The following is a 26,545-nucleotide window of genomic DNA, read 5'->3' as shown; positions in this document are numbered from 1 at the left end:
TAGGTCCACACGGATGAATGTGGTAGTCGGACAGGTGGAGCCCAGGTCCCACAGGCTCTACTGGTACCTGGCAGCCTCAGCAGGCCCCCATCCTCCCCACACCTCCGCTCCTGTGCAGAAACGGGGTACTGGGGAGCCTATCTCCTGGGGGTTCGTGAGGATTAAAGGAGATAATGAATGTAGGAGAGGGCCGGCTTCCAGAAAAGGTCCTCCTCCTGTTTTTCCTCTTGTTCTTATTCCCCCTCCATCTTTTTCTCCCCCTCCAGTCTCACTTTCAGAATTTCTCACCGATTACCTAGTCTTTATACTCATCCAGGACAACTTCTTACACAGCAAGGGCACTGCAGGAGGAGTAGGGACTCTGGGTTCTAATCCTGCCTCTGTCAGTAACAGCTGTGTGACCCTCAGCAAACCACTCTGCCTCTCTAGGTCCAGTTTTCACACCCATAAAAAACAAAGGGGGTTAAACCGTATGTTATAGATAATAAGAGCTACACTGACCAAGCTCTTGTTTTATGTCAGACACTTTCCACTTATGATCACTAATTCTTTCAATCTAGGTATTGTTGTTCTTAACATAGTCACGGGGAGCTCGGAGAGGTGAAGTAACTTGCCCTGTATCTCATGGCCTGGGGAATGGCCGCCCTGAGTCTGCACCCACCGTCTGGCCGGAGCCCAGGCTCAGCACCTCCTGATGTTCTGGGCACGTGCTTTGTTCCTGACGTGGCTGGTTCCTTTATTCCTTTGCTGCTCTGTTCTGTCCAGCACGCGTCTGACTGTGTAGGTGACTTTCAAGATCTATCCCAACATCTAACTCCCTGGAGCAGTCCCAGCCTACTCTGGGTACATATTTATCGGGTGTCCTCTCTGCTTTATGTTAGCTAGTGTACGTCCTCAGATCTTTATGTTCCCGTTTCAAGTACCAAAACAAGCCAACAAAACAAACCTTGGGTGAACTAGACTGTTCATTTTGCTTTAACTACGCTTATCGTATCAGACTCTGCTAGGGGCTCAGTGCCTGATGCTAAGAGCCTTGCCCTGCCCTCTCCTGCTAGGGGCTCAGTGCCTGATGCTAAGAGCCTTGCCCTGCCCTCTCCTGCTAGGGGCTCAGTGCCTGATGCTAAGAGCCTTGCCCTGCCCTCTCCTGCCCGGATTGTTGGGGTGATGGGCACATACCTTTTCAGTCAGGGTGCCGTCTGGCTGCATGACAAAGACTAACACAACAGAGGCTTAAGCAGGAGAGAAGTTCATTTCTCTTCCACTTCCTAATCCACGTGTAAGCAGTCATGGTGGCCCAGAGCAGCAGGGACACAGTTTGTTCCTCCTTTGCTGCTCTGCCATCCTCAACATGCAGCCTCCACCTCATGAAATAAGATGGTTGCTTCAGCTCCTGCAATCACATCTGCACTCCAGCCAGGGGGAGAGGAAGGGGCAGGAGCACCTTAAAAGTTAAACATTTCAGCTCCCCTCCCGATGGCCAGAACCTCGTTACATGACCACTCCTAGCAGCAGGGGTGGCTGGGAAATGTATTCTTTAGCTGGGAAGCCATGTGCCAACTGACACTTTTGTTACCGTAGAAGAAAGGGAGGTCAGATGCTGGGGGAGCAATTAGGGTCTGTGCCACACACACCAATAACTCCCTTTGTATGTACAGAGTGGTAGTAAATTCTGCGGTAGGGATTACTCAGGAAAAAGGTGAGACTGGGAAAGAGTTCGCCAAGGAGGTGAACTTTGCACTGAACTTTAGAGGCAAGAGAAATGTCTTAGGTCAGGAATGGCAAATGGCAAATACGTGCACCAATCTCCCATCCTGAGGCTGGGGCAGACATCATCAGTCAATTATCATCGCGTTCTTTCTCCCCGAGCACTGAGGCAGCCTCAGAAACCTCCCTCACATCATGATGGTGGGCCATTGATTGGGTTGGCCTGCTGGTTGAACCCTATTTGCTGTTGCTGTTCTGCCTAGCAAAGGGCTTCCTAGACTTCTCACCCTCCCAAGAAGAAAGAATAAGCTGTAGCGATCTGAGAGTTTCAGCTAGTGGTGTGCACATCTCTTGCCAGCTCTGTGCTCAGGGAGGTCATGTTGGTAGCCTGAACTCAGCCATGGTGGGAGTATTGACATCACGGCAATTGGCAAATGTTATAAATCACTCTTTCCCTCGTCCACCAGAGCAGGTTGTTAAACATTTATGAGCACGCCACTGTTTCAGCCTGGTCTTTCAAACTTTCTTAACAAAAATCTTGCTGAAAGTTGAGTACTGATTTCTGTTTTTATGAGGGTTCCTACTGAACCCTCCTTGGAAGATCTTGCTTTGTCTTGGGGTCACCATTCTGAACGTCAGTTCCTGCTGAGAACTAAAGGTGTAGTGACAAACGGGGGAGATTTGGGAGACCTGTAGGATTAACAACGGTTGTTGCTGTGTTGTGTTCTGGACGACTGATGCTTCGGTGGCAGATGGGATGAGAGGGTGGCGCTAGGAAAGTGACATGGTTCTGCAGAAAGGGGACATATGTTCTGAGATTTTAGGTCACCAATTGGACAATGCTGGACTTTTTCCTGGATAAATGTTCTAGATTATTCACAATCAAGTGGTCAAACCTCTCAGCTGCTGGGTTGCACACCCTGCTGACCCAGAAGACCACAAGCACCATATGTAAGCTGCATCAGTTTCCTTTTCTCCAGTGGTAGGGGGATGGGCCCACGGCCTGTCCAGATGTGCAGACATTTGGTGATTCACTGGCCTAGAATGTCCTTGTTCACCTCCTTGGAAGTGATGCCCTGGGTACCAGAGTCTCCACTTGGATCTGTGAGCAGGTCTATTCTCCATTTGTGTGGCAGCTTCAGCTAACCAGGCAGATTCCCTGCCCTGCCCTTTGGGCCGTGCAGCTCCAGATGTGTGCTCACTTGGGCAGAGCCAGGTCCGTGGCCACGTGGATGGAAGGAACCACGGAGACCCAGACTCCATGGTCCCTGTTGACCAGACGAGGCCCCATCTGGAATGTCCCCACCCTGTTCCCGAAGGGGAGAAGTTTATCTCTGCTAAAGAACAGCTGTGCTGAGAAGGTGGCCCATCTGACTGGCAGGACCGCTGGGGCGTGGGAGGGGCGAAGCTCGTGGCTTCCTTCCTCCTTGGGCTGGGGGCTCCCCGTCTCGCTTCCTGCCCTGCAGTGTCACTCCCTGGTGCTGATTCTCTGCTCCGGGAAGCCCACCTCCTGCTCCCCGCTGCCTGGCTTCCCCCTCCAGCGAATGGTCTGGGTCAGAGGCTGACCCGGCCACTGGGAAAACCCACGGTAGGGCCTAGAAGGGAGTCGCCCCCACCCAGGGGTTCCAGGGAAGCTCCCTAGAAGTGCCAGGGAGGCACCTGCAGAAGGATTGAGAATGAGCCAGGTCGAGGAGGGCGGGAAGGGCCTGCTAGGCAGAGGGAACAGAGTCGGACAGTCGCAGAGCTATGACGCCTGGCGTGTCCAGGAACCGGGAGCAACTGGGCATGAGCAGAGGCGGGGTGGCCGGCCGGAGGTGGAGGCCTGGTTGTCAGCCCTGCCAGGCTCCCACTGTATCTGGAGGGTCGCCGGTCACATTTGCATTTTAGAAAGGCTTCAGCTTGGGGGCTACCAAGAACCCGGGCAGGGAGGCCAGCTTGGAGGCTCCCTCCCCAGAGCCTAGGGCTGAGTGGGTGAGAGAACCTGTGTGTTTAGATTAAGAAAAGCCAGCAAACAAGCCCCCAAACCTGCTTCTCAGAGGTGGGAAGGGTGGTAACTGGCGCTCAGCAGCCTCGGCATTCTTGTTCCTGATCTCTGTGGCCGGTTCCCACGTGAGTTAACCTCTCAGCTCCCTGCCTGCAGGAGTCTGCCAGAAGACGGTCTGTCCGCTGATGGGAAGGGGCATGGCTGCCAGGGTCCCCAGGCACCAGGGAGGCACAGAGGGACCTACCCCTGGCTTCGGGGGCCCGGGGTATAGACAGTCCCCGGGAAGCTGTGTGAACCCCGGGCCACTGGCCTCCGGCTGGACAGCCTTTGTCCTCTGTGTCTCCCCTCACACGGCCCGGCCAGAACTGGCAAGGGCCCTGCCGGGCCGAGTCATCTAGGCGAGTGACTCATGCTGGCGGGGGAGAGGGGAAGAGCGGAGGCGGGTGAGTTAATAGGAAACCCATTACGTCCCAGAGGTCACTTCACATGAGGGACAAACGGTCCATTGAGGTTGGCTTGGCTGCTGGCTGGCTCTAGCAGCACTTGGGGTAGGAGAGTTCATTATCCAGAAAAGCAACACCAGATTGTCGGGAGGGGCCCCGCCAGCACGCCCCGCTCTTCCTCCCTCCCTCCCACGCGGAGCTGTCTGTTCCCAAGGCTGCCGGCCAGGACCCGGAGCCTGCATCTCAGGTACCCTCTCCCGTGGGGGTCACGGCGGGCCAACGGGCATGTCCAGGGGCACAAAACATCCTCTCGAATTCACGGTGGACTGGGAACGGGCTGGAAAAAAATCCAGCCCCCAGCGAACCTGCACACACATTTTGGCCATGAAGAGGGCGGACACCCCTAATTCCAGGCCCCCAGAAAGATCTCGCAGTAAAACTATAGTCCATGCCCCTACATCTCCTTTTCACTTTTGTATTCTGGAGAAAAGTAAAGTAGATATCTCTTCCATGGGCAAAAGCTGCGGTCAGGCAGACTTTAATTCATTCCTTCCCTCCCCCAACCCCATCTCTTTTAAATAGCCCAAACTGGCTAAAGATAGAGTGAGCAGCATTGATAGGTACTGAGCTCCCGGTCACTGGAGGTTTGCAAGGGTAGGTCGATGAGCATTTAGGGGGCAGGCATTGGAGGGGATTCCAGCAGGGTCTGTGGTTGCAAGATAAGCCTTGAAGACACTTCTGAAGTGTGCAGAAGAGGCGGGGAGGGAACCTGTTTCCCTGCCCTTTCCATGCTGACCGGCCACCGCTCCTGGCAATGGGCTGGGGCATTGTCAGAGCATGTGGCCGCAGTCCAAGGGGCCAGGCCGGCTGGCAGCTCCCTGGGGACAACATTGCCTTGGTCACTGCGGTGCTTTAAGCGTGGCCACAGAGGCACTGTTGTCCCCTCTTCTCTGCTTAGATCCCGCTCAGATCCCGTTGTTCCCGCTGATGTGGAACTAGGGCAGGCTGGTGACTCAGCCTTGTCCCCACACTGCAGCAGTGGCAAGCGGCCTTCAGCTTTCGAGCCCTCGGAGCAGGGTGCCTGCTTGAGAAAAGTGGCGAGGAGACCAGGACAGTGATGGCCCCTGGGGACCTGGGAATGTCCTGTCCCCCCGGGAAGGTGGCCTGGCCAAGTCTCCTGGCAGCCTTGGGGGTGACGAGTCCGCAGGCTGGCACAGTCACTCGCTGCTTTGAGGCTGGGTCGGTACCAGGCCGGCCACTCCCCTGGGGCCCCTTGTGTGACTTTGCAGAGCCATCGGGAGGGCCCGAGGGAATTTCCCATCAGCTGGGGGGTGTGGGAGGCTGAGCGTCCGCCACCCCATCTCTGTACCTCCAGCCTCTACTGGTTGCTAGGAAGTTGGGGACTTCAGTCCATTCCAAAGCCCTGTCTAGGGGGCTTGGAGTGGGAACGGAGGGTTGTGGGACTGTGTAAAGAGGGAATAATCAGGAATAAAACATGAGTCATCAGAAGAAGAGACTTCCTCCTCCCCCATGGTATCTGGGTGATCACTCACCAAACCAGAGTCCCAGACAGCCGAATTTGCCAATCAAAAGCCCATTGGCCACACGAATAAACAACTGAGTCTCCAAAGCCACAGCCGGAGTTCAGCTGGTGAGTGGTCATCTTGCAGGGTCCTAATTTCCGCCCTGTCCTTCTGCCTTCTGTGTTAGGGGCCGCTTCCCCCTGCCCTGGCTCCCAGGGTCCCGTAGGGTTTAATATCATCGCAGTAAAGTTTGCAGCGAATCTGAAAGATGGGAGGGGTGGGCAGTGCTGCCCCCCTGGTCATGCTGTCATAGGACGCAGGGGAACTGCAGCTGACTGTCAACTGGAGTCGAGGGCTCCGGCTCGCTGGGGGTGGGGAGGCCTGTTTGCTTGGGGCCCGAAGGCCAGGAGCTTCCTTTGGTGGCTCGAAAGCATGATTTAGGAGAGAAAGATTTTGTTTAAAAAGTCCCCTGCCTCCGAGATAAGGGCCAGGCCGCTGTGGTCAGAGTTTGCTGTAAATGTTCCGAGCAAAGCAGGCTGGAGCGAGAACTGGGAAGTTTGGGGAACAGATTGATCACGTGCTAAGAGCACGGCATTCCCCTTTGAAGTGAAACCTTCTGGCTGCATTTAAGCAGCCAGGCAGATGGCGTAAGGGTGTTTTGTAGCCTACGCACTGGTTAAATGTCAGCCGTACCCAGACGGGCTTCAAGGGAAGATTCAAAATCAGGCTGCCCGAGAGACTCAGTGGTCTGAAGCATGGTTGCTGCTGATTTCACAGGGTGATAAAGGGACACGGGTCCTGGAGGCCTGGTCCAGTACAGGCAACGCCCCTGCCTGTCACCCTGAATGCTGGGGCTGGGGCTGGGCTGGTCTGTGTGAGGCTGGCAGGAGTGCAGGGAGTCCAGGGGAGTCCCAAAGGGCCCTCTGCCCCTTTGGGCCGGTTCCCTGTCAGAAGTCCCTGTGACCCTGCCATCCCGCAAAGGGAACTGAATGAACTCTGTCATTCCACAGGATCTAACAGGGTCTCAGGGGAGTCTCAGGGAGTCTCCATTGCAGGCCTGGAGGCAAGGAAGCAACTGGCTCAAGGGGTCTCCTGGGGGGCCCTGGGGTGGTCGCTCTGATATTTAAACGGAAATGACAGGCAGGGAGCCATCAAGGGCAAGACCTGGGGGAGGCCGTCCAGGCAGAGAGGACAGCTATGCAGGAGGAGGCCGGGGGCGCCGAGTGAATAGGTGAGGCTGCAGCGGTGGGTAGAGGCCAGGCACCTGGGACCTCGGCGACCTCGGTAAGGAATCTGTACTCGACTCTTAAGCTGTGGGAGGTGACGTAGTCTGATCCCATTTTTAAAGCCTTGCCGTGATTTCTAGGGCGAAGGGAAGTGAGAGCAGAACAGGCAGGTCAGTTGGGAGGTTTTGCAGGAATGCAGGGGAGAGGGGACCACGGCAGGGCACGAGCCAGTTGTTAAGCACAGTCATTATTAAAATTTTAATTATATATTAAGTGTATACAATATAAAATACGTGATTTCCACTTCATACAATGTATGTTTTATGAAAAACATACGATCAAAAATAAATTATTATTTAAAATTAAATTCTATGGAATTATCATACAATCCAGCAATTCCATCTCTGAGTGTACCCCCAAAAGAATTAAGTGCAAAGACTCAAAGACACGTTTGTAAGCCCATGCTCGTAGCAGCATTATCCACAATAGCCAAAAGGTGGAAGCATCCCAAGTGTCCATCGATGGACGAATGGATAAACAAAATATGGTATATGCGTACAATGGAATACTATTCAGCCTATAAAAAGGAGGAGTTTCTGACACACGCCAAAACATGTGTACCTAGAATAACAAACGTTGAAGACATTGCACTAAATGGAATACGCCAGACACAAGGACAAATATTACGATTCCACCTTACATGAGGTACCTTGTGTAGTCAAATCTGTAGAGACAGCAAGTAGCATGGTGGTTGCCAGGGCCTGGGGTGAGGAGGGGAAATGGGGAGCTACTGTTTAATGACAGTAGAGTTTCCGTTTGGGGATGATGAAGACAGTTTTGGAAATGGATGGGGGTGATGGTTTTACAACAGCGTGAATGCACTTAGTGCCACTGAACTGTACACTTAAAGGTGTTTGAAATGGTAGTGTTTTTTTTTTTTTTTTTTTTTTTTTTGCGGTACGCGGGCCTCTCACTGCTGTGGCCTCTCCCGTTGCGGAGCACAGGCTCCGGATGCGCAGGCCCAGCGGCCATGGCTCACGGGCCCAGCCGCTCCGCGGCACGTGGGATCCTCCCGGACCGGGGCACGAACCCGCGTCCCCTGCATCGGCAGGCGGACTCTCAACCACTGCGCCACCAGGGAAGCCCCAGATTTTATATTATATATATTTTACCACAATAAAAATGCATCGCTCTATTAGAAAAAATTATAAAATTAAATCGTAGATGTATATGGTATGAATTAAATTACTTACAAGTAATTATATTAAGAACAAAGATAATACACAAAGCTCACCCCTTCCGAAGTATCTTACTACATTTAACCATCATCTTTGTTCTTTTTTTCTTTTTGAGTTAATTTATTATTTATTTATTTATTGGAGAAAAGTTGCTTTACAATGTTCTGTTAGGTTCTGCTGTACAATGAAGTGAATCAGCTATATGTATACCTATATCCCCTCCCTCTTGGACCTCCTTCCCCCCACACACACATCCCACCCATCTAGGTCGTCACAGAGCACCGAGCTGAGCTCCCAGTGCTGTACAGCAGGTTCCCACTAGCTATCTGTTTTATACATGGTAGTGTATTTATGTCAAACCTAATCTCCCAATTCGTCCCACCCTCCCCTTCGCCCTCTGTGTCCACATGTCTGTTCTCTACATCTGTGTCTCTATTTCTGCCCTACAAATAGGTTCATCTGTACCATTTTTCTAGATTCCACATATATGCGTTAATATATGATATTTATTTTTCTCTTGCTGGCTTACTTCACTCTGTAGGACAGACTCTAGGTCCATCCACATCTCTACAAATGACCCAATTTTGTTCCTTTTTATGGCTGAGTAATATTCCATTGTATATACGTATCACATCTTAACTCCAGATGGATTAAAGACCTAAATTTGAGACCGGACACTATAAAACCCTTACAGGAAAACATAGGAAAAACACTCTTTGTCATAAACCACAGCAAGATCTTTTTTCACCCATCTCCTAGAGTAATGAAAATAAAAACAAAAATAAACAAATGGGACCTAATTAAACTTAAAAGCTTTTGCACAGCAAAGGAAACCATAAACAAGACGAAAAGACAACCCTCATAATAGGAGAAAATATTTGCAAACGAAGCAACGGACAAAGGATTAATCTCCAAAATATATAAACAGCTCATGCAGCTCAATAACAAAAAAACAAACAACCCAATTAAAAAATGGGCAGAAGACCTAAATAGACATTTCACCAAAGAAGACATACAGAGGGCCAAGAGGCACTTGAAAAGATGTTCAACATTACTATTAGAGAAATGCAAATCAAAACTACAATGAGGTATCGCCTCACACTGGTCAGAATGGCCATCATCAAAAAATCTACAAACAATAAATGCTGGAGAGGGAACCCTTTTGCACCATCGGTGGGAATGCTGATACAGCCACCATGGAGAACAGTATGGAGGTTCCTTAAAAAACTAAAAATAGAACTACCATATAACCCAGCAATCCCACCACTGGGCATATACCCTGAGAAAACCGTAATTCAAAAGGACACATGTACCCCAGTGCTCACTGCAGCACTATTTACAACAGCCAGGACAGGGAAGCAACCTAAATGTCCAACGATAGATGGACGGGTCATCTTCGTTCTCGAGTCCTTCACCTCTGCTGTATCTCTATGGTAGAGACACTGTATAACGGCAGGTACTGCAATCTCTTCCCAGCCCCAGTTTCTTTTTTTTTTAAATTAATTTTTATTGGAGTGTAGTTGATTTACAAGGTTGTATTAGTTTCAGGTGAACAGCAAAGTGAATCAGTTATATATATACACATATCCACTCTTTTTTAGATTCTTTTCCCGTACAGGTCATTACAGAGTACTGAGTAGAGTTCCCTGTGCTCTACGGTAGGTCCTTAATAGTTATCTATTTTATATATAGTAGTATGTATATGTCAATCCCAATCTCCCAATTTATCCCTGCCCACCCTTCCCCCCAGTAACCATAAGTTTGTTTTCTACATCTGTAATTCTATTTCTGTTTTGTAAATAAGTTCATTTGTACCATTTTTTAGTTTCCACATATAAACGATATCCAGTCCCAGTTTCAACGGTGTCTCATTGGTAGCCCCAAACTGGCCAAGATGGGAACACTTACACCGCAGAACTAGGCAAATGCTACATATCAGGTACAGTTGTTTTGCTGGTTGTTAAACCTTAGGCAGCATACCTCTGGCAGAGGGGGTGGGCTGGAGAGGGGGAACTTGAGGAGGGAAGTAGACTGATCCACGGATATTTCTGAGGCAGACGCTTCCTGATGGCTTGGATGTGGTGGGGAGGGAAAGGGAGAACTCGAGGGTGATGCCTTGAGTGGCTAGGTAGATTCTGGTGCCATTTACCGAGATGGTGGGCTGAAGGGGCTTGGGGGCTGTGGAAGGCTCAGCAGCCGATGGACCCGAGGCTCTGGGGCTCAGGGAGGCCCTGCGGGGCGCTAGGTGCACGTAGAGCTGAGACCATATGGCCCCTGCCCCAGAGGAGCCAGATGGTCCACTGCATGGGGTGTCCGGTTCAAAGGCCTGGTTTTGCTGGGCAAAGGGCCACCATCCTCCCTCTGCTCCCCATGCCACCCCCCTGGAGCGTGGGGTCAGGGGTACTGATGGGTGAGCCAAATGGCTGTTTCTGCCCATCTACTTCCTCCTCCCATTCTCCCCATGCTTTGCAAGGGTCACTCCACCTGGGCTGGACCTGTGGGGTTTCCCTTCAGGCCTGCTCCTTCCATCTCCAGAAAGGCTTCATATTTATACCTTTCTCACCCAGCCCTGGCCTCCAGCTTTCCTGATGAAAACTTGCTGTCTGAGTGCCCCCGAGCCCCCTCGGGACTGCCACCTGCTGGCCAGCGTTCACTGCCGACTGCAGGATTTGGGGCTTATGAGACATCTTTGGGAGAGGCAGCTTTGGCCTAAAGGGATGATTCAGATGGGAATTTAAGGTCTGTAGGAGTGTCCTGGGGCTGCTGTAACAAAGAACCACAAACTGGGAGGGGCTTAACAGGACAAAAAATTATTCTCTCTCAGTTGGAGACCAGGAGCCTGAAATCAAGGTGTCAGCAGGGCAAGCTGTCTTCGAAGGCTCTGGGAAAGAGTCCTGCTGCTTCCAGCTTCTGGGGTCCCAAGTGTTACTTGATTTGTGGCTGCATCACTCCCATCCCTGCCTCTGATTTCACGAGGCCCTTTTCTCTGCGCCTCTGTGTCTTCTCCTTTTTGGTCTCTATAAGGACACTGGTCATTGGATTCAGGGCTCACTCTAATCCAGGGTGATCTTGTCTCAAGATCCTTAGCTTCATTCGTCTGCAAAGATCCTTATACCAAGTCAGGTCTCATTCTGAGGTTCAGAATGGACATATCTTTTGGGGGGCCCACCATGCACCCCACTACATGTCTCATGGTGGACCTGTGAGGTAGGTGGCCCCTCTGATGTCCCCCTGATCACACCTTCCCTTGGGCCAGGCCTACAAACGGTCTTGCCTTCCCCCGTGGCCTTGGGAGAGCGCACCATCACAGAATTTGGACGCATTGCAGTTCTTTTGCTCTCGCCAAATTTAAGCTCATTTTCTTCCCTCTTCTGCTGCTGCTGCTGATTTTATCTGCCCAGCGCCCCTACCAGGACTGTCTGTCCAGACCCCGGCCCTGACTGCTCATGCCCTGGGACAGGGGGTCAGGGCACCCTCCCCATCCTACAGGGATCAGGCCTTATTAAAGTCCTGGAGCCCCAATTTGGACACAGTCATCAGAAGTGATCAAAGGATGGGGGATGATTAAAGGGCCGGGGCCAGATGATTTAAGCTGAGGAAGAGAAGGCCAAGGAGCAACTGGATTGTCTTCGAGTTTGGAGGAGGTAATTATTACTCGAAGGGTGGTGCCCAGCTGTTTCCCATCTCCTCTGAGGACAGAAAAAAAGAGGAAATAAATGATGTACAATTAGAGCGGTTGGTTAGATACAAGGGTGAACTTCCTGGCTGGGAGTGTGGCCAAGTGCCGGGGTCGGTTTCCTCAGGGAACAGGGGGGAATCTCCTTACCTGGAGGTGTCTAGGCCTGGCAACGGCAGCCTCAGTGGTTAAGTGAAGGGGGGCCAGAGGCAGGCAGGGGGATGGACTGGACGGGGTCTGGAGCACAGTCCTGCCAACATTCTGGCCCCGGAGGTCTGCTCCCTCCTGCCATTGTCCTTTGGGTTCCCATAGGGGAGCATTTTGGTGAGGCATGCACCCTGGCTGGGCTCCCTGAGGAGATAAGCTTAAGTATGTTTAGCGCCACTGTGAATGGAAGTGAATAATGCACAATAAGCCAACCTATTCGAATCCGGTAGAACTCCAGGCCAGCGCCCTGGAAGAACAATCGCATGGGTGTGTCTACGCTCACCAGGTGCTTTTTATAAAAACACTGGAGAGTAATGCTGTGGCCCAGGCTGGATGCTGTCCTGTCTCTGAGACCCAGCATCTTCCCAGGGGGTTATGGCATTAGGCTGTTTCTTAGAGGCAGTGGACCACCAAACCCCCAAATACTGGGTGGGCAGGTGGCCAGAAGATTGGACTATCGGGTGGGCCCAGGTGCTGGTTTTCAGACAAGAAATGCCCCGGGCTGGTGTGGAAGCCACCAGGGGTGCTATTAATGACAGTGGCGACTCCATTTCTGAAACCCCAGCTCCCAGGCAGAGGGTGTGTGCACATCTGAAATGTCTGTGGTTTTGCAGTTCCTTGTCCATAAACTCACTTGGTTGAAAATAGTTCAAAATATCCAAAGCATGGGGGAGGGAGAGACTGCTTTTCTTAAAAAGGAAGGACTCGATTTCATCAACTTCAAAAATCTCCTCATGCCCAGCGCATTGCACTCTCCGCGAGAGGCCCTGATTAACCGGGATGGCGGTCAGGCCTCAGCATCCCCTGCACATTTGGGATCTTTCAGAACTGGGGGCGTGGGGGCTGGGAGGGGAGTGGCAGTGACCAGTCTGAGACCCAGGACGAGCTCTCGGGCACTCGCATGCCACCCGGAGGGCACCGTATTGCCGAATTGCCCACCAGCTCAGAGAGCGTCTTTCCCTGCTGTTCTCACACAGGCCCCCGACTTGGGGCAGAGGCCCTGGGTCTAAGAAAATGGGAGGATAGGCAGGAGTGCCTAACTGGCTGGGGGGATTGGAAGAGACCCCCTCCCCCCATTGTTGGTGCCAGACCTGGAGGGCCCTTCCTGGCTGCTCTTCAAGTTCCAGCCCATCCTTTTGTCCCCAGCCCTTGGGACCTGACTGCCTTGTAGGTAATAGGGCTTAATCAATGTTTGTCGAATGTACGGAGAAGGGTAGAAATTAACTGGCCGGGAGGGCAAGGCCAGGCCTGAGGTGTGGGCCAGATGGGGCCGAGCCTCACCGGCAGGCCCCTTGCTCCCCGTCCCCTCCCCCAACGCCTCCCTTCAGATACTTTGAAATATCTGCGCCTTACCAGGGAGAACATGGGGTCTACGCTCTGCCTTCAGGAAGCCCCTTGTTGTGCAGCGTTGGAGTGGCACGTGTCCCTGGCGGTTCTGACAAGGGTGTTCCGTCCCTGCCCCGCGTCCCCGGTGGGCCAGCGCCTTTTCTGACACCGCCCCCGAGGGTGCAGCAGCGACCTCGGGGGCGGTGGGCTGGGGGTAGGGAGCAGCTGGAGAGGTGCCCCAAGAGGGTGGGATTTGGCGCCCCCCTCCCCGCCCCGGGTCACGTGACTGGCGCTCGCCCCTCGGCTCTTGGCCAACATGCTGGGCTCCTGCCGGCCGCCAGTCCGAGCGCTTAACCTTTGGAGGCGCTGCGCGCGGGAAGGCGGCGGCGAACTTTGTTTGGCTGCGTAAATAAAACCTCCCGCAGAAGGAACCCTGCGCCCCAGGGAAGGGGAGGAATCTCTTCCCCCCTCGGCGCCGCCCCCGCGCCGCCGCCCGACCTCCACATCCGCCCACATCTGGCCTCAGCGGGGCGTCGGGGGGGGAGGGCGCCGGGGCCGCGTCCGTCGCCGTCCCCTGGGCGCGGGCCAGGCGGGTAGAAGGGGGGCTCTCGGGTCGGGCGCCCGGGACTCGGCCTGTCCCCGCGGCGGCCGCTCGGGTCCCAGCCCCCCAGGCCCAACCTTGACAGGCGGGCGGAGCAGCCAGTGCGAGAAGTGGAGGCCGGGCCGCGGGTGCGGGAACCTGATCCGCCCGGGAGGCGGGGGCGGGGCGGGGCGGCGGCGCGGGGAGCAGGGAGCGCCGGCGCCCGCCCGCCTCCCCCATTCATTCAGCCGAGCCCGGGGGCCGAGGGGCTCCGGCGGCCAGCTCTACACGGCGGGAGCGCGGGCGCGGCCCCCCCAGCCAGCGCGCAGGGCCCGTGCCGGCCGGGGCGCTTCATTGCCGCCGCCCTCCGCGCGTCGCGCCGCCCGCGAGCCACCATGTCCGACCCCGCGGTCAACGCGCAGCTGGACGGGATCATTTCGGACTTCGAAGGTGGGTGCCGGCCGGCCACCGCGCCGCGGGCGTGCTCGGGGCCCCCTCGGGGCGGACCTCAGGCGAGACGGGGGCGCGGACGGGGAGGGAGGACCCCGACGGGGTGCCCTCCCGCCGCGCCCCCCGCCCCGCGCCCGCGTCGCCTCCGTGGAGCACCCCGTTAGGGGGACACGGGGACCGCGCGCCCTCGCTGGCCCTTGCGCTCGCCCTGCGCGCTGCCGCCGGGTTTCCTTCCTTTTATTGTTGTTTGTGTTTGCCGAGCGACGACAGTCTCCTCGAGGGCTCGCGGGGCTTCCTCAAACGGCCCTGGCGCGCGGTTTCCCTCTCAGCTGTCGCTCAGTCCTATCCCTCCCGCGCTCCCCGTCGGCCTCGGGGCCCTGGCCCTGCGGCGGGTTGGGGGAGTTCGCTACCCGCCCCCGCGTCCCGCCCGCAGGACAGCCCCCTCCCCCACACCAGTTTCGGAGCCGGGGCTGAGCCGAATCCGGGCTGGGCAGGGACCCGAGTGGACACGGCCCAGGCCGCGGCGAGTGTAGAGGGGGGCGTCCCATCGGCCCCCATCCGGGCCTGGGGACATCCTCCTCGTCCTCCCGGAGTCCGGCTGTGGGGGGAGGAGGGGCCTGCTTGCTGGTTGGGAGCGCGTTTTGGTCCCCTCCCCCCTCCTGGGTTTACAAAGTGTTGAGAGACTTGGGGGGCTTCTCCCGCCGGGTGCGGTAGGGCATCCCGGTCCTGGGCTCGTGTGTGTGGCTTTCGTGCGTCCTCGTGACTGCCTGTGGCTCTGCGTCCTGCGTCTTGGGGATTAAATAAAGCGGTCGGAAGGGAAGCTCACACAATAGTCTCCAGCACTTAGGGGCCGGATTTCTGAGGGGCGGGTCTGCCTCTGCTGGGATCTGGAGCCCCCGCCCCTCGGAGGGGCTCCCAGGCAGCCTTGGGCAGAGCCCTCTGGTGGACCTGGCCTTGGGAAGGCTGGGTTGAAAGGAGTTAACAGACGTCCAGGTGCCAGGCCTTGCGGGGAGGTCCCCTTCCCCCAAGGGCAGAATCAGGACTGGGATCTTCTTGGGGGTCCAGAGCCCAGCCATGCACGTGGCCCACCGGAGGTCAGCCCCATCGGCGGGGGGCACTTCTCCGGGACCAGAGCTTGGCTGCGCCCCCAGCAGAGCCCCAGAGGCGGTGATTCTGGGCTGGGCCTGGACTGGCTTAGCAGGGGGTGGAGAGACAGGAGGGGGTGGGGTCCAGTGGCCGGCTTGCCCTGTGCGAGGGATGGGTCTGCTGGGGGCTGGCTCTGTGGTTGGAGCACTTTTCCGACTCTGACACTGGGCACTGAACAAGGGGAGTGTGGGTCTGCAGAGCTGTGATGGCTTGTACCCCAACATCGGGACCTCTTGGGGCGCATGCTCATACCCAGCATGTTCCCCGAGTCTCCTTCCTTCTGTTTCGCCTTCTGGTTGCCCCCAGCAGCCCTCCCGCAGCTCCTCAGGGGCCTTTCATCTCCTGAGTGTCCGAGCGGGAGAACTGGCCCATCTGGAGACTGCTGCCGCCTTCAGGTTCCGCGCTGTGTGTGCTTTTCTCCTGTGGCCTGTGGGAGTTAGGTTGGCTTGCGGTCCCTGACCTGGAAGCAGAGCTTTCTGGGGTTTCAGGGGATGAGATGGGAGCCCTGAGGCAGGATTGGGAGGAGGAGGTTTGGGGGTTGTGTGGTCTGTCACAGTTCGTGCCACGAAGGTAGTTAGTGCCCCTCCCTCCCGGCCCCGCGTGCGACTCCATCCTCACCCCGAAGTGCCCCATCTGGAGACGCTGGTGGCCTCTGAGGCTGCTTCCCAGGCGGCTTCTGGAGGCTGTCATTTAGTTGGAGACAATGGCCTCATTGAGACTGTCCTGGTGCAGCAGTTGGCAACCCTGTGCCATCGGGGGGAGATTTCTCACTCTTAGGGAGCGCGGCCTCGGACCCCCCCGGTTCCCTGTGTGTCAGCCTCTCCGTTGTGTGCCCTGGAGAGCCGTTGTGCTCTGAAGACAGGAGAGTTAGAGCCCCCCAGTGCACCTGGGCATGTGCGCGCGCGTGTGTGTGTGTGTGTGTGGGCTCCGCACGGCCAGCTTGGGGACCAGAAAGGCGGCCTCCCTGAGAGCCCCAGGAACTTGGAGTGGAGTTGGGTTTTGGGGCTGATAGCCTCAAACAGAGAGACGTGGGAAGGAGCGATCAGGAAAGGAGGAGAGTGCCTGACCCAGAGCGGCAGTGGGTGATACAGGCTGGCAGAGCCAGGGCAGAGGAAGGCCGTGTGGAGGAGACACAGTCTGACTGCAGCGGAAGGAGGAGCGCGTTCAGGCAGCTACAGAAGCGGGGGAGGCAGGAATGAGCTGATCCATTAGGACTGGGACATAAAGAGGGGCCAGCTTGCCACAGTCGGACGGCGAGGCCACGGAGGCCCAGGTGTGCCCATCCGCAGGGAGCCCGGACCGTCCTGGGGAGGCAGCCGGAGTGGTCGAGCTCGGAGCCGAAGTGCTGGTCTGTTTCTCTGGGGCCAGTGGGGGGCCTCGGCCCGGGCTGCCCACTCCGCGTCTCAGTTTCCGCGAGGTAGGGTCAAAGTCTCAGTAGTTCCTGAGGCTGGCGGACCTGGCCCCGTCTCGAAGCACATGTCGATGGCCGAAGGATGGAGGCCCCAGGGGCCACCACCAAAGCCGGGCGAGTTCTGAGCCACGGCGTTGCTGGGGATGACTGTACGTCTGAGCAGACTGGAATCCTGCAGCGGGGGTCGACGGGCTCTGATGGGGTGTTTCCTGGAGGTTTGGGGTGATGGCAGTATCCAGGCCAGAGCAGCATGCCCTGCAGGGCAGACAGATAGCTGCCCCAGGTGGATATGCATGTGTGGGGGGGTATGGAACGGGCACCCACCGTTAAATTCTGCTGATGCCCCACATCCCGGGCACATCCACCCCCTTCCCTGAGGAACGCTCTTCTCTTTTCATCCTATTATTCCTGCCCGTCCCCTTCCCCACCCTGGAGAATTGAGGGCGAGATCTTTAAGCTTCATCACATCACCGAGGTGGCACGGGGATTCAGCCTGTCTTCTATTTTGGACACGTCTTTGGATTCAGGTCTCCCGGGGGACTGAGAGGGTGGCAGTGTCCTCCATGGATGCAAACCTCCCACACTGGTCTTTGCTCTCGCCCTAAGGAGGATCTCAGGGCTCCGTGGAGACCCTCATGTAGGGGCAAGAAAAGTATTTTGTGTTTTGCTGATGCGATTTTTTTTTAGAGAGTCTCCTTTTCCGCTTCCCCCTGTTTGAAGATGGGCCTCAGGTGGCTTCCGCGCCCGTCACTCCCTGGGTGATGGGGTGGCCCGAGCGGTGACGTAGTCCCCTATCTGGCTGCCAGGCACAGAGCAGGGGAACGGCGTGTTCTCTAGTGAACGCAGGCCAAATCTGCTATCGCAAACGCTATTACAACCCTGGTCTTTGTGTAACAAAAGCCCTTCCAAGTGCTAGCTGTTGGCCTACTTTCCCTAGCAGTGTTTGCTGTAACCAGATTTGCACACGGAGAAAGAATCCTAAAAGTCCTTGATGTTGGTTGAAACACAGTCTGGCCCAGGACCCAGGAGCTCCGGACCCAGAGCCTTGTTCTCCCGCCTAGAGGACATGTCTGCCCTTCTGAACCCTCTGCCGTCTCCTCGAGGACCCTGCCAGCCAGGTCCTGGAGCCCAAGCAGGCCCTAGGCCCCAGAGCATGAGCACGGGCAGAGGGCAGGGAGAGGGTCTCCTGGGGAGACGAGACCATGCGGATGCACCTGCTTGTCTGGGAGCCCAGACACCTCCTGGACAAGGGCTCCCTCGATGGCTGGATTCGGGTGCCCGTTTCCTCCCAGGAGGACAAGGCCTAGCTTTGTGACAGGTGCAGATCTGCCCCTAATTAATGCCAGTTGGCCTCTTGAGGGATGAGTCCTGCTTTTCAGCAAGACTCGAGGCCTCCTGTGAATTCAGCCTCCCGCAGTTCTCATCTGGTGGCAGGAGACAGGATCTATGGCGGCGTGAGGTTACTTGGTGGACCGGAGGAGCCGGCCTTGCCGGCATTCTGCTGGACTCTTGGGGGATGAGTCCTGCTTTTCAGCTACGGGGGGACGGCTCTCTGACGGCTCTGACCACCACCGGCTTCGTTGGCCTGCTGCTCTCGTGTCCCGGGCCCGGGACTAGGCTCACCCACCGTCCTGATTGTGAGGCAGATGGCGGACACACACGTGCCAGGTGGCAGAAGCGTCCCCGTCATCGGCTGGGCTGAGGGTCAGACGTGGGCCAGGGAGGTGGGTCCAGCAGGGAGGACACCCCGTGCTGTGGGGCGTCAGTCTGGAAAGGCTTCCTGGAGGACATGGATCTCTAGGAAGGTATTTTGTTGTTTTGGTTTTTTTGGTTGTGCCACGTGGCTTGTGGAATCTTAGTTCCCAACCAGGGTTCGAACCTGGGCCCTCGGCAGTGGAAGCGCGGAGTCTCAACTGCTGGACCGCCAGGGAAGTCCACGTAGGAAGGTTTGAAAGAGACAAGTGGGCAGAGTTTGCATCCAAAGGGAGAGGGCCTTTGGGGGAAGTGATGGGTAGGGCAGCTGGGAGCCCCGCGCGGTGTAATGCTTGGGAGGGCAGGCTCACTCTGCCATTGGACAGCTGGGTGGTGGAGGGTGTCTTGGCCCCTGAGCCTCAATTTCCCCTTCTGTTGAATGGGGTCATAAACACCGCTGCCCGCGGGTCGTCTCGGGGAGGTAGCCGACAGCCTGAGCCTGGTGCCTGCTCGCGGGAGCAGAGCTTGAGGTGGGGGGTCAGGTATTTGCAAGAAACGGGTGGGCGTGGACGCCTAAATGCAGGAATCTGGGTGACGGAAGGGGGGTTCAGAGGCCACCGGCAAGGGTCTCCCTGAGTGGTGATGGGGTGGTGAGTGAGACTGTGTGGCATGGTCAGCACAGCAGATTCGGAGCCTGCCGGGGGGTCCCCCTGAGTCCAGCAGATACTTGGGCTGCCGGCCAGCGTGGGAGCCCTGGCCCCAGCCCAGTGGACATCCCATCACGCTCTTTCACTGTCAGAGCTTGGAGGCTTGGGTCAGGTGGGCTGCAGGGTTCCTTCACTGGGGAGGCCATTCCAGTCTCCTCTGCATCCCCCCACCCCAGAGCATCCCAGATGGGTGGACCAAGGGCCCGTCCTACAGACAGCGACCCAGGCGTACGCTGGGCGACCTGACTTTGAAGATAGTGGGGTGTGGCCGCCCGCCCGTGGCTCTGCTGGCTGCCAGCCTTCCTGAAAGGGAGTCGTAACTGGGAGCTGGTTGTGTTGCAGACCAGGAGCTAGGAGGACGATCCCATCTGGGGCCAGTGGGGAGAGCCAGCGCTCAGAGGCCAGAGCTTTTTGCCTCGAGCTCGCCCCGGGGGCTGGTTAGGTCTGCACCCCTGCGCCCGCTGAGGCTGAGGGCTGGGGGCAGGGTGCCTGGGCACGGGCTGGGGCCTCTGTGCCTGGAGGAACGAGCCCACCAGAGTGTGAGCCCCCAGGCTCAGTGGCAGCCACGGCCAGCACTGTGCCCAGCACATGGTGGGTACTTGCTCAGGCCACGTGTCTGGGCAAGGCTGTCCTGCTGGTGGAAGCAGTGGCCTGGCAGCTTATTCGTGATGGGACGTTGCCAAGGAAGTACTAACGTGCAGGTGGCATGCTTGCCCTGCAGGGGCCGGGGACATCGCAGCTCGGTGACTGTGGCCTTGGCATGCCCCTCAGGGGTGCTGTGGCCCTCATCCTGGCGCTGGCTGAGCAGTATGGGGCCTCCCCTTCTCTTCTTCCTTGAATGTTCAGAGTTCAGGGGTGTTGTCACATTCCGAGATCAAGCCCCCTACCACGGTTCAGCTCAGCCATCACTATTATTGCACACCCCCCGCCCCCCATTTCCCAGCTGAATGTCCCTCACTCGTTGTGCTGGGGGTGGGCTGGCTGCTATCAGAAGAGTCTCCTTGGGGTACAGACAGGACCACGGGGCCAGCAGCAAGGATCTGGGGGCCAGGCTCAAGGGATCCACGGTGGCCCCCAAACCCAGGAGTCCCACCTTCCTGCCAGGCCAGGCCAGGCGCTCCCGATGGGCAGGAACAGTGGATGCATGATGCTGTAGACCCTCAAAGACCTGGTGGTGTGTGTAAGAAGGGTGGGCTGGGATAGGGGGTAAGGGGTGCCGGGCTACAGGTTTATCAGAGATGAAGGCCTCAGGGGATGTCAGTTTTTTGGTTCATCCCAGAAACCCAGCCAGGAAACCAGTTCCTTTGCTTTTTCTTGACAAAGCCACTGAGGAAAAATGGTCAAACAGTGGCTATCTTTCCAAAGTTCTCTCGGTTTTTCCCAAATTTGGAGGCTGAGTTGTTATGAGACCAAACAGGCTGGAACTCTCTGGCACATGGTCCCAGAGGGCTGAGGACTTGTCATCTCTCTGGCCAAACAGACCCAGCGCTTGACCCCTAGACACCCCTGGCGCCTGGGGCATTTCTGGGCTCCGGCTGTTTAATTTGGTCTGGACAGAGCCCGGAGGCTCCGTTCAGCCTGGACCAGGAGATGGTCTAGAAGCTTCAAGTTTGTTGTCATTTTTTAAAGTGCTGCCAATGCCCAGAAATTTAGGCAAAGGGTCAAGAGGGTGGTGGCCTTAGAATATACACAGCGAGCCCCCCACCCCATAGGACAGAGCAGGGGCTGCAGGGGAGGCGGGGGAGCCCCTGGGAATAAGGCTCCAGCCTGCCTCTGTCATTTTTGTGTTTGGTGCTCTTCTCTGTTGACGCTCTGTCTCATATTCCTGAGTCTCTGACAGCCCCTCCCGGGATGCTGAGCCCCCGTAGTCTCCAGCCTTCTCTGCCCACCAGGGTCTCTGGGCCAGCTGGGGAAGCCCATGTCTGCCCCAAGTTGCAAAATCCAGAGATTTTGCAAGGGACCTGGCCTTGAACACATTGGTGTGCCCTCCCCACACACGGCTTAGAGCTTCCTGTGTCCCTGTCCCCAAGAGCGGGAGCCTCTGCCTTCAAACACTGGGAGGGCCAGGTGGCATGGGGGAGGGGAGGCAGGAGAGGTGACACCACTCCCCCCACCTCCTGTCCATTCCACTTGTCCTCTGGCTACAGCCTCCAAGGGACCATCTGGTTGGGGGTTCGATGGGTGTTCCCTGGGTACAGATGGGGGGCAAGTGTACCTCCAGGGCCTCAGGAGGGTCTTGCGGGGGATGGGCCGGGGTAGGGAGTCGGGTTTGCCTTGCCTCCTGAGCCTTTATAAGACTGAGTTGGGAGTTCCTGGGTCTGGTTTTTCCCTCTCTCAAACAAGGCGAGATTGGAACTCTGAGCTTTTTGCAGCCAGTGACCAGTCATTTTTGATGGTTGTGTCTGGCTTTCTACCCCTCAAACCCACAGGCTTCCCCTGCCTTATGAGGAGCGCTGGATTATGGCTCTGCTGGCTGCTGGGTTTTTGACTGTCCCCTGGGGCGGCCTGGGGGTCCCGGGCACCTCCTTGTGGGAGGTGCTGTGGCTGAAGGTCCCCCTGGGAATGGGGAAGGAAGCCACTGGAACACAGACGGCCCCCTTTCTGCGGGACGTTAACTGATGGAACTTTTGGGCAGGAAGGGGGCATGGTGTCCTAGGCAGAGTGGGGCAGAGTGGGCCTAGATTCGGGCTGCCTCACCGTGCCCCCTCCCCCGTCTCCTGTGAGATGGAGATGTTTCTGGTTCTGCCCATCAGTGGCCAGCAGTCTCTGGCTCTGCAGACTCTCCTAGGCAGGATCTCAGCCTGGACCCTGCTGGCCCCTCCCTGGGTGCAGAAAGCCGACCCTGGGCAGGGCTATCTCTCTGGTCCTCCTTTCCACGTGGGTGGGCAGTTTCCCTGTGAGGGGTAGGCCAGGCCTCTGCCCTGAGCCCCTGGAGACTGATATTATCTACAGTAAAAGCATACCAGTTTTCCTGGCTCCATCCCAGGCCCGGAGGGGTGGCCTTCTCTGCTGTCCCCTGCCTCCTGTCCCCCATCACAAGTCAGGGGAGGAGTGCTCTGTAGAGTAGCTGGGTTTGGGTTTTTCTTTCAGTTCAAAATGAAGTAAGTGCTGGAATCCCTCTGTCTCTGGTGGGCCAGGAGGAGGATGGCCAGGGTGGGAGAGACAGCTCATTCGTTTGTTTATTTAACAGCTATTTGTGGGCGCCAGCTAAGTGCTAGCTCTGTTCTACATTCTGGGGGTCCAGGCATGAGCCCAGGAGAGGGGTAGGTTCAGGAAGGCTTCCTGGAGGAAGGGACACCCAAGCAGAGTGCTGGGTAGGAGTTTACTAGGTAAGGTCTCCAGGCAGATGGTGCTGGCTGGCTCCCGTTGCAATTTCTGTCAACTTGTAGTTTGTTTGGAAGACATTGTTATGCCCACACCTGGCACAGGTGCCCTTGGCACCGAGGTGGAAGGTGGTGGGAGGGGCCTGTGCTTTCAAGCATAGGTTGGGGCATGAAGAGGCTCCAGACTCCATCTTTCCTCCTGGTCAGAGAGCTGGGAGGGACTTGGGTGGTGCATAATCCGGGTGGGAGAGGGGCCCGTGATGTATTCCTGTAGCGAGGGTGGACTGGGTCTGGAGTGGCGAACTTTACTTACTCCCCAGGCCTCCATCAGAAGACCTCAGAAAGGGCTGCTTTGCTTTTCTGCTAAACTACAAAAGAAACGCTGGGGCCCCTTGTGGGTGAGAATGGGAAGGCCCCATTCATACCTTTGCAGGTGCAGTGCAGAGGAGAGGGCAGAGGTGGGGTTGTGTCCCCACCCCGGCTCCTGGCCCTGGAGGAGGAGTTTGAGGGCAGCTGGGGGAAGGGTGGGGACACTGGTGAGTGCAGAAGTCTTGCCCCTGCCCTGGCTGCAGCTCCAGTGAGGCTGGGCTTGGCGGGGTGGGGGGCACGGAGGAGAGTGGCACTCAAATATTTACATCTCTCCTAATATTTAAAAGATGGAGCCAGGCTCCTGCGAACAGCTGCCCGGGAGCCAGCTGGTGGGCTCCGGCCTCCCTCCTGAATTTTTTATCTCTGACCCAAGTCCCAGCCCTTCCAGCTGTTCCCCCTTCTCTCACAGGTACTTTCTTTGACTGTGCTGGTTCTTGCTCTTCGTAACCGTCTCCTTATTGAGCACCTACTACATGCCAGGCCCCGGGCTAGGCACTTTGTGTCAAGGGCTCTTGGTCCTCCTGGAGCTCAGCAAGGTGGACAGGTCATGCAGGTCATGGCTGGCCCGAGGCCACGCTGGAAGGCAGACCCCAATGCACCTGCCCCCCGGCCCTTGCCTGTGTCACCTCACAGGGCTGACCCTGCCTGGCTGGGATGGAAATCTCATTCTACCTGGCAGTGGTGGGTGGCGACACCTGTTTGTCCAGAGCCTGGGGTCTGGCAGGGGTTCCCTCTGCTCCCATCCCTGCCTCGTTGCTTTCCAGCTCCATGACCACGTTTGTGACGTGGGAATCCCAGGGCCCATCTTGCAGGTGTGTGTCTGGGGCTCAGCACAGGACAGGTGCAGTGCTGGTGTGTAGCAGGCGCTGTACGATTTTAGAGCCTGGCTTTTAGGGGGCGGGGTGGGGTTTGGAGGCAGTGCGGTAGGATGGTTCAGCATGCTGGCTCAGTTCGGCTTCACCCTTGCTCACGCTGTGATGTTGGGCTGGTTATTAGGCTCTCTGTGCCTCGGTTTCCCATCTCTAAAATGGGGATGAGAGTGAAATCTCTCCGTCTCCTGGGGATGATGGGAAGTGAACGAGCTAATGTAACAAAAGCCCTTAGGGTGGTGTCGGGTATGTGGTGAACACTCAGTAAACATTGACTATTAAAGATTCAAGGCAACAAACACCGTTTAGAGACTCATAGGACATTCCAGACAGGGCCCAAGGCCCTAGTGGAAAGTGGAACTGTCTTCGTCTGTAACAGAAAGACCACAGACTGGGTGGCTGACACAGCACACATGTACTTCTCTCAGTTCTGGAGGCTGGACATCCGAGATCAAGACTCCGGCAGATTCATTTCATAGATGGCATCTTCTCACCGTGTCTGCACAGGTCGGAAGGGGAGAGAGAACTCTCAGGGGTCTCTTCTATAAGAGTGCTAATCCCATGACGAGGGCTCCACCCTCGTGACCTAATCACCCCAAATGCCCCCACCTCTTAATATCATCACCTTGAGGGGTAGCATTCAACTGGTGAATCAGTGGAGAGCACATGCAGTGTGTAGCAGGGGCCGACATGGACGAGCCTGGCTCCTGCCCTCAGGAGGGTGAGAGCCTATTGGGAGGGATGTGATGGCCATTCTAGGGAGGAGGGGGAGGCTGGCTGGAGGCTGGCTGGGGCACTGGACGCTAGCGCTGGGCCTCTCTCCTGCCTGTTTCCTGGGGCAGGTGAGTTAGCCTGGAGGCCCTGGGTGGCTTTGACCTTCTCTAAGGTGCACGTACTGCGGGCCTTGGGCAGATTTGGGGACCTTGTGACTGACATGCCCCCTCGTCACACGGGCCTTTGCCCCAGCAGAGCCCCAGTATACATCCTTTGGTCTCTGACCGACCCAGGCGCTGAATGTGGCAGCTGAGGCTGGACCTTGGGTGCCTTAGGGGAAGGTGGGGCGGGCAGAGCTGCTGGCCTGGGATGCTTAGGGTTTCCTTCTTGTAGGATTCTCAGGAGGGAGATGGAGAGAAGGCTTATGAGCCCACGGGAGGGCAGAGGTCCTCACCCACCTGCACCCCAGACATACCCTGGGGTGCCAGGCCCACCCATCTTTCCTGACAGAACCTCCAGGAGGCGGGGACAGTCTATTTTTTATTTTTTATTGTTATTTTTTTTTGTGGTACGCGGGCCTCTCACTGTTGTGGCCTCTCCCGTTGCGGAGCACAGGCTCCGGACGCGCAGGCTCAGCCGACATTTTTACTGCAGTAAAGTCGATGTAGTTTTTTTTTTTTTTGCGGTACGCGGACCTCTCACTGTTGTGGTCTCTCCCGTTGCGGAGCACAGGCTCCGGACGCGCAGGCTCAGCGGCCATGGCTCACGGGCCCAGCCGCTCCGCGGCATGTGGGATCTTCCCGGACCGGGGCACGAACCCGCGTCCCCTGCATCGGCAGGCGGACTCTCAACCACTGCGCCACCAGGGAAGCCCCAGTCTATTTTTTAACAAGCTCCAGGAATGATTCTCATCATCAGTTGGAGCTGAGAATGATCTGGAACCAGAACTTTAGAACCACAAAGGAATTTGGATAACGAGTGCAAGAATGTATAGAGATGTGGGCTGTGGGATGCTGCAGGAGAAAAGCCTGGAGCCGTGTCTCCACGAGCCTGCTTTCAAAATATTTATATATACCCTCAGTGAAAAGATTGGAAGGACGTTTGCCAAACTATTGATAGTGGTTATCTGGGTCATGGGTTTATATACGTTTTTCCCTTCGTTTCTCCGTGTTTTGCAGGTTTCCTGCATTGCACATACATTTTCCATATTGCTTTTAGAGTCAGGAAAAGAGCAATAGATATTAGTTTTTAAAGTTCATTGTCAAAAAGAAAAACAACTCACCCAACCCGATCTCCCACCCCAGTTTGAGAGACTCCAAGTGACTAGTCCCCTGGCTGATGGTGGCCGAGCCAGGACCCCCGGGTCCCCCTGGCTCTTTCCAGCACTGGGTTGGGGTGCTGGGTGGAGTGAAGCTTTTGCCCAGGCGCGCAGGCTGTGGGAGCACCTCTGCAGGCACCGCCGGCAGCTGTATGTTCGGCTGCAGAGGAATTGGCCACAGCCTTGGTCCTCGACCTCGGCCCAGATGGGAGGTGGGCTGGCCGGGCCCCTCCAGCTCTGCTGAGTGTTTGGAATTGCCGGGCCTGTGTCGCAGGAGCGATGAGAGAAACTTGGAGCTGGTGGCAGACCCCAAAATGGCCCTCATGGGGTCATTCGGTGTCCCGGCTGGAAGAGACCAGGATGCTGAGGCCAGAGGGGTCAGCTGCCTGGCTCGGGTGGGGCGTAGACGGTACTCGTGACAACTCTGGGCATCGTCTGGCAGCCCCCAGCTCTGGGCTGTCTGCAGAGCCCCCCGCGCACCCCCCCCCAGACCCTCCTACACCTAGCAGTTCTGCTGAGGACAACTTGGCTGAAATTCTCCATTTTTTGTTAAGAAAAGAATTACTCCCACCTGCAGCCCTGTTTCCTGAAGGCACTTTCTCTCTGCTGCTCCGGACCTCCCCCACCCAGGAGCTTTCA

General features: G+C 56.6%; 1 protein-coding gene across 5 annotated transcripts in view; it reads left to right on the top strand.

Moving 5' to 3' along the window:
* The window catches only part of SEPTIN9 (septin 9), a 165,974-nt gene that overhangs the window by 46,972 nt on the left and 92,457 nt on the right, over positions 1-26,545 (top strand). Inside the window, exon 1 of one of the 5 annotated variants that reach the window (XM_089901628.1) lies at positions 13,926-14,357. The exons of the other annotated variants lie outside the window; for them this stretch is intronic. Within the exon in view, the coding sequence (XP_089757754.1) occupies positions 14,303-14,357 (55 nt within the window). The 5' untranslated portion in view covers positions 13,926-14,302. Of the gene's footprint in view, positions 1-13,925; positions 14,358-26,545 lie in introns of those variants that run through there. 5 annotated transcript variants of the gene reach the window in all.

Source organism: Delphinapterus leucas, chromosome 19 (assembly GCF_059928025.1).
Source record: "Delphinapterus leucas isolate spDelLeu-1000000601 "Yukka" chromosome 19, BTC_Dleu_Yukka2, whole genome shotgun sequence".
Taxonomy (NCBI): Eukaryota; Metazoa; Chordata; class Mammalia; order Artiodactyla; family Monodontidae; genus Delphinapterus; species Delphinapterus leucas.
The sequence above is the reverse complement of the archived record's forward strand: the minus strand, read 5'-3'. Positions and strand labels throughout refer to the sequence as shown.